Source organism: Gambusia affinis, linkage group LG14 (genome assembly GCF_019740435.1).
Source record: "Gambusia affinis linkage group LG14, SWU_Gaff_1.0, whole genome shotgun sequence".
Lineage (NCBI taxonomy): Eukaryota > Metazoa > Chordata > Actinopteri > Cyprinodontiformes > Poeciliidae > Gambusia > Gambusia affinis.
In genome coordinates this window covers 26065947-26078171 of record NC_057881.1, presented here as the reverse complement: position 1 = coordinate 26078171, position 12225 = coordinate 26065947, and the positions used below count along the sequence as shown (strand labels likewise).

Genomic DNA, 12225 nt, shown 5'->3' with positions numbered 1-12225 from the left:
CTCCAGGAATAATGCCTACAGTATATGCAAACTTGGCAATGCTAAAGATTCTTCTTTATTATTATTTTATTTTTTACTTTGTTAAGTCAATTTCCCATATAAAATGACAGAAAGCCTGTATAATGTCCCATCTTGAGTGGAAAATTTTGAGACAACCTTTCAGTTAAAGGAAGAAACAGTCTGGGAAAGTCTAAGAGGTACTCTACACAGACTGATAAATTTAGTCTTATGAGAAACAACACAATAAACTTAACCATTACCAGTATTTTGGTGTTACGCTGCAACTCCCTTTTTTGTAAATTCTCAAGTATCTTGGAAAAGGTTTACAGTTAGACATAACCAATTAGTTTTTAAATAAATGTTTAATTCATCTTTTCTCTATAAGCCCGTAAAATTTCCGACTGATTAAGGCAATATTAATCGCTAAACCCTGTTCTAATTCACCCATTTTCTACTCTGTAATGACCTGGTCAACACAGGATAACACGTCTGCTTCCGGGTTATTTACTCAATTCCAAATTTTTTTAAGTAAAAAACAGACTCTTTTATCATGTCCAGAGTTTATCTCAGGTTAGTTGCCATTATTATCAGCACCTTGATATGAAATATCTAAGCGTATGCTGTGAAGACGGATTTGATCATGATTCTCCCCCTACTGTACCCATGGCAACAACATCACATCCTAACAACGTCACTTTGGTATACACCATTGTCCACAGAACATGCGGTTGAGGAGAGCCTCGTCCCTTTATTAAACGGAGTTCAAAGTGAGTTTTATCCTATTTGTTATTATTGTCTTTTTTTAACTCGACTTTGTGTTCAGAACGACTTGACTTGTTAAGCAACAGAAGCGAAATGATAGCATAAGCTGCACCCATGCTAGCCTGGAATGCTACGTGGTTAGCACGACTTTGCTGCTCAAGATGCAAATGCTGCTCAGTGAAACATTGTTTTGTGTATTTGTTAGTGAAACCAGGTTGTTAACATTCACTACTGCACCGTGGCTTGGCTCCAAGCGAGGCATTTTGACTATTTCTGTTGAGTCGCTCAGATGGTCACTAAGAAACACAGCTAATGCTAATGAGAGTTAGCCAGCTAAAAGACGCGGCTACCATAAATGTGTCACTGAGGATATGCTAGTTAGCCTGTGAACACTGAAGGTTTTCAGCTGAAAGACAGTTGGTGTGGCTTTCAGACAAAAACGTTCGAACAGTAGGATCTAAATTAGCGGCAGATTCATAGCGGTGCTCTCCATTTGGTTCTATAAATGAGTTTCGAAATTATTTTAATTCAGAGGCTGTTTATGGTGTACAAATGAACTCTTCTTAAAATTCAGGTTGGTATTTAATTGGACAACATGTCTATCAGGTCGCATAGCTCTGCACGTTTGGCAGTAGATGTCCCAACTTTAAACTGCAAAGATGTAATATCAGAAATGCAAACCATGATAGGCTTAATGAAAATAACATTGCTGATGGCTCACAAGTGCAAACTGGGAATCATTAACCATAAAGCACAATATATATATATATATATATATATATATATATATATATATATATATATATATATATATATATATATATATATATATATATATATAGATGTGGCTTAGAAAAAATTACTTGTGAACACATGCTACCATAACTATCACGATCTTGTGACAAAAATAATTGAAAAATGCAAAGAATAATACAAGTTAAAATTACAGTGAGAAGAAGAAGACGTTATTTCTATAACACTTTTTCGGCAATAAGGCAGTTCAAAGTGAGAGATGTTGTATTATTACTTTTGTTCAAGTTTTTGAACAAACTGTAAAGCTTTAGAAAACATTTCTGGCAGACAATTCTATTAGGTAATATAAGTTAAGAAATAAACAATTGAAAAAAACAGACAAATTCTAAATGCCTATGTAGTGATTGTGTTTGAACATCTGGCTAGAATCAGCAGCACGTTAGCTCACATCTGCCATCTTTTACTCTGGCCTTATTCTGCATTGAATTTGACTCTACTAATAATTTTGTCTTGCTAATCTCTGTTCATTCAAACATTTATTTTTCTGTTCGTTTTTTTTGTGACTGTTTATCAGTGGACCGAAGTCTGAAGAGACGTCAAGTGAAGCCACTAGCTGCCTCTCTCTTAGATGCCTTGGACTATGACAGTTCAGACGATAGTGACTTTGAAGTGGAGGACGCATCAGGTAAAAATGATTGTGGCAATTTCTAAGAAAAAAATCTACCCTAGATTTTGGCTAACTCATGCCTTTTCCAGCTACATGAAGTGAAGGAGCTACATTGGTTGCTAACTGTGAACACCTACTTAGCTCCCACATGTTTCAGGTCTAAACAAGCTACATCTTCAGATCTGGTATTATGTCTACTGCATGTCTGTCGGATTCTTAGTAATTGCAATTCTTCAATCTCAGCCAGTTTGTAGATTCCATCCCTATATCCCCTATCAGATAATTCTGGACACAAACTAAATTACTTTTGTAGCATTTTAAGCAGTTTCTGAGTTTGCTTAATTTAATAAATTTAAGCTAGACAACATCTAGTTAGCAGGACTATGACAGCTGGTTGCACTTTTTTTTCTTCAAACTGCTCTTTTACATTCAAAACTTAAGTTTGTGTTGACACATGACATGTTCATTTTAAACTGTAACGGAACAGAATAAGACATAAACAAATAAAAACAAAAAACAAATAAAGAATTAAGACAAGTCATTAACTACGAAAACTTACCATTATCATTTACTATTGCATTAAAAGCATGGATGCTCTTCCAGCAGTATGGGCCCATGGCAGGATAACAAAACGTTGCTCATTAAGAGTGCAAATGTATAATAATTACAGTGTAATTATAACATTACAGTTTCTAATTGTAATGTTATAATTACAGTTAGAAACTGAAAACTTTCAGATTTCAGTTTCTAACCTCCTTATCTTGTAGGACTTGGTCATAATCCTTTTCCAGATCCACAGAACACATGTAGGCCAAAGAAGTAACCTCCTCTGACCTCTGTCATACAGCCTATCACAATACATTCCTGCACATATCAGGGTATTTTTCAATTTTCCTTTGTATTTACATAAAACCAGTGTTTTAGTCAATGTTGATTGGAAGAGATTAAGTTGAATGTCTAAACCAAAGATTTGTGATTTACTATCTGACTTTTTGAAATATGTATTATTTTAATTCCATTAAAATGACACCATTCTAAGTATTTCTTTGAATCATTATGAAATTAAGAAATATTAATTTAATAATATTAATATTTTGTTTTTGTCAAGTTTTATTTCTGTTAGAATAACACATTATCTTCAGTTCACTACTCAGCACTTCAGTATTCTTCTAGCATCATTTTATTATACAAACTATTACTAATTTTAGTTGTGAACGATAAGAAAAATGAACAAAATTGAAGAAAAATGGGGATTGCACAACCCCAAGCAATAAAAACCACAAGAACATAAAAGGCAGGACACATAATCCACAGAAGTTTATATTTTATCAGGTGTCATTAACAGACAGTGGGAAAGGTGTGTCTGGCTTAAAAAACACCTTCCAGTTCAGCTCCCAGACCAACTTCCAAAGAGGGAGCTAGTGTTAGTGAAGAATCTATTAACAGTGTCATAACCTATTTATTATATTTTTAAATTTTATTAGGGTCTGATGGCACAGGCAATGGCAGTGATGAAGAAGGGTCCAAAGGGAGTGCAGCAGGCTCAGAAAGTGAGTCCGAAAATGCTGTTTCTGGAAATGATGGGATAGATGAGGAGGCCAAAGATCTGGTTGTTGATGACAATTTAACAGAAGATGAGGAGAAACTTAAGCAACAGCTGTCTGAGGACAGCTCCACCAAAGACATCCCGTCTGCCACTCCATCCAAAGGTCGAAAGAAAAGCAAGAAGACTTCGGAGCCAGAGAGTGCTGCAGCTGGAGAAACTGAATCTACCTCAACATCTGGTGGTGGCGTTGTCACTGTGGACGAGTCTCTGACTGAGCCCAAAAAATGGAATTTCCGCAGGAATCGTCCCCACCTGGACTTCACCACGATGGAAGAACTGAATGAGATAGATGATTATGACAGTGAAGATGATAATGACTGGAGGCCCACGGCGGAGAAGAGGAAAGGCAAAACGTCAACTCAGAAGGGTGGAACGGAGGAAGAAGAGGGAGCTAGTGTTAGTGAAGATGATGATGAGGATGATGATAATGATGATGATGAGGACGATGATGAAGATGATGAGGGCAAGGACGATGGTGATGACATTAACAATAGTAGCAGTGACAGTGACAAAGAAATGAAGAAGCCCAAGAAGAAGGTGAAGAGTACCAATGCTTTTGATGATGAACTGACTAATGACAGTATGTCTCAAGGAAAGGGCAATGAGGTGAGTGCACTTTTGGTTGGAAATGTCAGATATATGGTACGTTTCATGAAGCAAAGGGCTTATTTTTTTTTACTTGTCTTGCCAAAAGATGATGTAGAAAACAAAAATCACTTTTTGGCAAAAAATGACTTTTGCCATTATTTTAGGAAGATGACAATATGGAGAAGTTGTTGCCTAAATGTACCAGAGTAGTATCTCAGTTCACTATCCTAGAATTGTGATTTTCTTTGTTAAATCAAGACTCCATTCAGAGTTGAAAGGCAGGGTTTTTAAGTTACTTTGGTTTTAGCTTTATTGTGGTTAACTACATAGTTGATTTGCCTCACCCAAGTAATTTTATTAAAATAGAAAATTACATTATTACTGAATTCCAATATAATTTATTTCAGTGTTAACTTCAAAGATATGTTCTGCAGACCAAAACAACAAAATCATACAGCTCTTCCCTATTCAGCTCCTCCAGACTAGTGGCAGCAGCAATTAGCAAACACCAGGTGGAACCACTAGTCAAATGAGCACATAATACTTTTCAGCACTTCTAAGAATGGTCGCAGATGACTTTATGGAACGTTGTTGTGATGAGGTGTTGAAGGCAAAGTGTCAAAAAGAGCAGGAGCTTCTTAAAGAGACAGAGCCACCAAAATCATCAAATTACAGAGTCAAATTTATTTTAAATTATATTTGATATATACAGCATTTTTTATAATAAATGAAAGTAATATAGTTATTTGATTGTGCTATAATATGGCACTATGTTCGTGGAAAATAAATAATACTCTTCCTTTTATAAACATCCCTCTGTTGTTCTCTGAGTTAAGTCCTGTCAATCAAACAGATACTCTCTGCCTTGTGGCTAATTCAAAGTAATCTGCTCACCACCTAGAGAAATCTGGTCTTTATGGTTTTTCTGTGTTTGTTTAACTTGTTGCTAGCCTGTCAGGCCTGTTCTGGATTTGCCCCAGCCTCAGTATGGGTACTCTGTTTGTTATACCCCAGGATGCTTCACTTGACCGCTCGCAGACCTGGAACACCCAGCATATTCTTATATGCTGCGTCTGCTTGGGAGACAACAGTGAGGACGCAGATGAGATCATCCAGTGTGACAACTGTGGGGTCACTGTGCATGAAGGTAGGTCCCTCCCTGGCAACGAGGGAGATGCTCTCCCATTCCAAGTAGGTTGCAAATGTGCAAATTGAATTAGCCTAAGTGCTTGATGCCTGCCTCTGACATGCAACAAAAATCCAGTCATCACTGAGTGAAAAGTTTTGACCTGGTTTGCCTGTCAGATCTCCCACACCTCCTTAGGAATGTTGTGTCAAATATGTGGATGTATTCAAGACTTGTTTAAGTACTTCTTCAATTGCTCCTAAACATATTTTGTATGTACTAATGCTCCTTGCCAATTCTAAAGAGTGTAGAAAATTAAGGATGCACTGATGGCAGTTTTTCTGCACTGATATTTAAAAAACTTGATTAATTTTGGCCTATGCCAGTTTATTTCTGAACTAAATATAGCAAAAAAGTAGCATCCAGTTGTGAGGTCAATCAACTGGAAGCCTGAGTCTAGCATGTTGTTGTTAAGCCAGGTTTCTGTTAGGCAAAAAACAGCACAGTCCTTCATCTTTGTAGAAACATTCAGATGTAACAAATCCACTTTGTTATCCAGAGAGCGGACATTGGCCAGAAAAAGAGTCTGAATCTGTAACTTCCTGACCTTTAGCTGGGTCAACACACTGCCTACTTCCCCTTTTTCTGCTTTTGGTCACAATGTTTCATCTTGATTGTTGCTCTTCGCACTCTGCTGTGCCAGTCCATTGACTTTAGGAGCCACTGACTGCCAAATGCGGATTTCAGCCTTAGTGATATGTTAACAGCAGAACTTCGTCTAATGGCCATTAACTTGGCCGACTTGTACTTCAGCCTTGAATTTGGTATTAAATCAGTGCCTAAATCAGCCATATATGAATTTAAAAAGACACCCCAGTGGCTGCCATAGCAACAAAAGATTAACTGACTCATTTGAGTTAATTGAAGGCACCTTTGGATGTATTTTAAGGCCACACCCAGATCTCTCTTCTGGTTTGATAAGATGGGAAAGTCAACAGAAGTCAGTCCAGATATCAGCTACAGAACTGATGAGCTGCACCAGTCTGGTTCATCCATGGGAACAATTTCCAGATGCTTGAAGACCCCTGGGATTTGGGGTGATTGTTCAGGTATTATTTGAGATGCTAATCAGCTGCTCACAGTAGTGAAAATAATACCTTGTTGCCATAGTTACACATAACAACTGTTTGAACATAGAGACAAAATTAAGAGCAGAACAGCTGCGCAACATCCAAAACCAGAAAGAATGCTTGTACAAATGTGCAACGCCTAAACAAACAAAAAATAAAAGAACAAAAGTCTGGAAAATTGGGAACTGATCTAACAGAGCTGCTCCATCTTGCTGCTCCATGAGCGGTGCTCTTTTATTATCTAAACAGAATTAGACTTAGACTTGCAGCTATAACTTTTTGCTCCCCTCTTAATGGGGAACAACAAACTTACAGAAACGCCCTGCCCACACCACCATCACCACAAGACACACAAACTCACACAGATACATAAACCAATTTTTATTGGCAGATATGATATGAGGAGGAGGTTTTAAATTTATCTTGTTCGTTAGGCTGGTTGATATTTTCTTCCTCAGAGACACATTTAATCTGCCTGAAAGGACACTGAAGGGAAACTAAGTGGTCTGCAGTGGAGGTTTGGGAGAAAAGCACTGGCAGCACTTGCAGACAGTTCTTATCATCTCCTCCATGGACATAAATGGGGCTCTCTGTGGGGGTGGGGTTATTTAACTCTGGCAGTCAGCTTGGTGAAGATGTGCCCTTTTATTGCACATTATGCATTTTGAGATTTAATTTAATGCTTGACTGAGTTATGGCACCAATTATTGCTTTGACATTTTTAAACAACAATATTTATGAATATAAATAAAGCTGAACAGTGAATGCAGATCATACTCAGTTTTTGTAAAGTTATATTCAACCTGTTGTTGAAAGCGGTGAAGGCTGTGGAAAGTTGCCCAATCTAAAATACGAATAATTAACTCATTTACAGCCTGCTCCCTTTACAGTTTTCATGTTGACCCTTTGAAAAAACAATTTTCAGTTTTTTGCTTCTAATTGCTCATTTTAAGTGTCAGTAGCATAATTTACAAAGAAAGGGAAGAAAAAGTTACAGTTACAGTTTATTTGCTAGTAGTCTTTGATATTTTATTTGTCTTATCAAGGCATCAGAGAATGGATGATAGAATAATGAAAAAGTTATGTTGATACCTTGCTCTTCATTCCTTATATATAAGGACTGAATCATGTTTGTTGAATGAACTTCAACAGACATGATTGAAGTGCAGATGTGTGAAAAGCATCTTTGCTGGAAAGAAGTCAAATGGAGATGGAGTTTGATATTTTTCAAAATAAAAGCTATTTCAAAATAAAATACTCCACAAACTGTAGTTAGAATAAGAACCTTGACAGAGCAGTCAAGTTGCTGTGAGCCGCACAGAAGAGAGATAAAAGCCACTTTTGTCCAAACTGATTTTGATGCCCCTGTTCAACATTCACTTAAAAACCAAAATATGGCTTTAAAACATGTTTTGAGGAGACATTTTAATTAACCTAAATTGGAATCTATTGGTGAGGATTGCAGAGAAATTGAACTCAGCTATGAAAACTGAAATCAGTAAAATGGACTGTCCTTTTGTAGTATTCCTGCTTTCCATATATTTTACAAATTGAGATTTAGACGTTGGAATAACATCACAGTGGGAGCTGAAAAATGCAAAGGCAGGGGGATTTTCTAATTGTTGTGTTCAGTAGCAAGGTAAACTAGAATTAGTAATACAGTTTAACAACATATTTATCAGCTGCTTATGCATTTCAGTAATGAATGAAAAACAGTACAAGTTGTGATGTGTATGAAATAGAAATGGCTGGTGAAGCCATTTCTCTATTATTGCAAATATCACACAAGGAATTTTACCCATTGTACCTGTTGGAAAAGCATTCTATGTCAGAAACTTGATACTTCAAAAGAATATTCCTGTCTAATGTTTTTGAGAACAAATTGACTTACATCATTATTTGACTTAGTATTTAACTTTAAATACTAAGTGAATAACATATAGCATGACCATCCATGAAGGATGTGCGAGTTTAAGAACCGTAGAATTAAGGAGACGGTTTTTGTGAAAGGAAGGAAAGAAAATCTAATGTGTTTGACTGAAGATCTAAATAAATTAGGGCATATCCGGTAGATAAAGTAGGAGCCTGATTTATTTTTTGTCCATATCTCAATATCCTACTTTCAAAATAGATGGCAACTAGATGTTGAAAGTTTTTTTTGATCACATTGATCAAATCCCTAAACATTTCTCTTTTTTCCTCCAAAGTTCCATATTTTAATGTTATTTTTTATGAAAATAATCCCTTCATGCCCCAGAGTGACTCAGATATAATGCTACACCTTGGCCTCAGTATGGATGGAACTATGAATATGCAAATTGGTCCCAGTCTCCTTATCTCCAGCCTCTCCCTCTGCTGCCCGCCTGGAGCAGCTGCTGCTCCTCATCCTCTCTTTTCCTCCTGTCACTGTTAAACTACTCCAGTTACACAATATTAAATTTGAATATTTGACTAATTCAACACAGAAAAGACAAAAAACTAAATTATATGGGCCCATCCAGGGAATCATAATTGAACTTGTGTAAATGTCTTTGTTTTTATATAGCCTAGTTCTTATGTAGCGTTGTAATTTTTTCCCTTACTAGTGGTAATATCTATTGCAATAAAGTAAGTCATATTCCTAGAATTAAAGCTTGAAGCATTCAGTAACATTGCCTGAAGTTAAGCTTGCAATTAATCGCTGCAGGTTACCATCCAAAAGTTTCTGTAGTTGCAGTAAAATGCCCTCTTTAGGAGCTTCACTATATTTCTTTCATAGATTAACATCCTAGGCTAGAAATTCCTACAAACATTCATTAACTCAAAAACTTAGCAGATAGAGTCCATTCAGTCCATTTAAAAGCTTTAATATACCTATTGTGGCATTATTGTTTGATTTTGGCACACCATCACCTGCTGTGGTATTAAGTTTTTTAAAATACATTTTATTTCCATCATCCTGAAGCACTACGGCACTACATATACTTTGACAACTTCCAGAGCCAAGCTCACTGGGTATTCAGGGCCACAAAGATGGTGGACAGCTGTAGTTTGGACGGAGCCTTCCAGTGAATGGAACTAAATAACAATGACAGGCACATATTAGGCCTCTATCATGGTCTAAACCAATCAGAAATGGTAAATGGCTAAAGGGTGGATGTAATGCTGTTGAGCAGAGAAATTAAAAAATTCAATTGAATTTTTTTGTTAAGTTAAGCCAATTATTTATTACCAATGGTCTGACATGGAGCCATCAACTTCCAAGGTTATGTGCAGTTGTGCTGAAAAACATCACTTCCAGTCTGGGCCCTCCATATTGCGCTGCTGATAATTATGCCGTGCCTCCAACCTGAGCATTCAGTGAGACTGATGGCAGTGCATACATCTATGTGGAAAAATAATAATCATTTCCCTCAAAAGAGTTCTAGCTCATGCCAAGTTGACAAATTCTTGTTCCACCTGTTCTGTGGAACAATCACCTATGTGGATCATAAAGACACACACGCCACGTGTCTTTATGATCCACACTCTCCATCCTGGCTCTCTCCTTATCATGCTCGCCATGATGTCTGCGGTCATAACTTAAGAAACTGTATGTAAATAAACCACACACAAACGCATAACCTTAAAACATTTAAGAAATTAACAAAATAGTCAATAAATTGATGTTGGTTTTGATTGTGGGATTTTTATGGTCAATTATGTGGGAAAATATAATATAGATTTGTAAAATATTGTTTTGTTGAGTGTTTTGGCTTATGCCACATCTATCAAGTGCAATCTTACTGAATGTAGTACAAAATCCTGGCTTATTTTAGAAATCATAAAATGTCTTTTTGAGGATAAGACAAGTGGAAAGACAGAATTATTTTAAGTCAGAGATGAAAGATGATCTGTCAGCAACAGTCTACTGCTGGACTCCACTGCTTTTCTTTGTTCTTGTAGTCTCACAGTGTCTGGACACCATCACACACACTCGGAAGAAAACAGAAACTGACATGAAAGTGGGGGAAAAGACCAGCGTGAGAGATCAAAAGCTGGGATGAGCTGGGCCCCGTCTTCACTGAGCTGATCAAGAAGTCCTGTTCTTGCTGCAACACCTTTTGATTTTCTTCTTCCAGTTAATCATACAAGCAGCCAGAATTACCTTAAAGTGTTTTACCCTCAGCTTTGTCCAGTTACAGCTTTTTACATCAACTATGTTCAACAATCTCATGTACTTGTTTATTAATAATGGAAAATGGCTGTTTTAAAGCTGCAAATATTATATATCTATTATTCCTTTTATAATGTAGTATTTTTATGTTGATTTCTATAAAGGTACATACACCCTCTAAGTTTTGTTGTAGGTTTCTGCAGCATATAATCAAATCTGCTGTTCTGGCCTTGTAGAGCATGGCTGGGGGTAGAACAAGCTGATATTAGCTAGTTCATGCAAAGCTAAAAAGGAGAATTTTGAAAGGAATTTAGATTGGACAAATGGTCTGGATTTGCACGTCACCTTATCAAGTCAGAGGACTCCAAAGACCTTCTCACACCACTCAGTCATTCACTTAGTGGTTACTGGTTCTGTGTTTTTCAGTTAGTCCACCATTTGATATCTTTTCCATCTCTCTGCCTCAGTCTCTTTGCCCTGACTCAGCTCTAAACATCTCACAAAAGTTGCCCCCTTGTCATACCATGAAGGTTTAAGGAGTTCACGTATGTTCAGGGCACTTTACCATTACAAGGCTGGAAATGTATTTTTGTTCTTTGAAAGCTTTATCTTTACATTTTCAGAGTTTTGTTTCGTAATGAATGATAAGAAGTGAATGAACATTTGTGAAGCTCTTAAAGGCTGTTGAAATATTTTAAGCAAGAATTTTGTTCATGTTTACAGTCCAGAGCAGGTATGCTAACCAGTTCAGCATTAAGAGCCAAATTAAGCTCATGATCACCGTAAAGAGCCACACAGCAATTTCAAAATTAGCTTTCTTTCACATTGCTTGCTGAAACGTTTTTTTCTTTGTCCCAAAAGCTTTGGGTCACCTTACAGTCTTTATTTTTAACAAATGTCTTTAGGTTTGGCTTGTTTGTTTGAGCTCCGTCTGACAAACTGACGGATGTGGAAGTTTCTCTCACAGAATATTTTTGAAATATGTAGGACAATTTATTTGTTCATATTTGTATCTATTAATTCGGGAGTATTGTGGTGACCTCTAACATTTTCATATTATACTGCACTTTAAAGAACAAATAAAAAATATGTGAATGTCAGAAAAGTAATCTGTTTTAACTGGGCTGCTCTTTGCTCTTCAGAGCCAACTCTACTTTACGTCCTTGCTTTCAGCAGGTTATTTAATCAAATCTCTTCGTAGATTCAGACATAATTGGTTAGTCATTGTTGAACACAAGGAGACAGCTTTCTGTTAAGCCCCTATCCAGGTAAAAATGGTTCTCACTTCACTCAGCTCTATCTTTTTTCCTGCTAAGCTTGTCACTTCTGACAAGGTTAAGCTTTCTTTTAAAGATTATGAAGTTATCCAGCAGTCATCACTTTTTGTCAGCTTAGCTCATATTAGCCAGCAAACTCTGGCTTTACAGTGTGAGCTTAGTTTCCAAGTTCAAAAAGAAC

The 12225-nt window shown here is 36.7% G+C and overlaps 1 protein-coding gene across 3 annotated transcripts in view; it reads left to right on the top strand.

Moving 5' to 3' along the window:
- The first annotated feature begins 618 nt into the window (after window positions 1–618).
- The window catches only part of phf14 (PHD finger protein 14), an 83065-nt gene continuing 71458 nt past the window's right edge, over window positions 619–12225 (top strand). For 2 of the 3 annotated variants that reach the window (XM_044139111.1, XM_044139113.1), the window contains exons 1-4: window positions 626–767; window positions 2090–2200; window positions 3667–4394; window positions 5391–5523. In XM_044139111.1, coding sequence (XP_043995046.1) covers window positions 641–767; window positions 2090–2200; window positions 3667–4394; window positions 5391–5523 — 1099 coding nt within the window. In that variant the 5' untranslated portion in view covers window positions 626–640. Of the gene's footprint in view, window positions 768–2089; window positions 2201–3666; window positions 4395–5390; window positions 5524–12225 lie in introns of all 3 variants that reach the window. The other variant, XM_044139112.1, reaches the window with a different exon arrangement.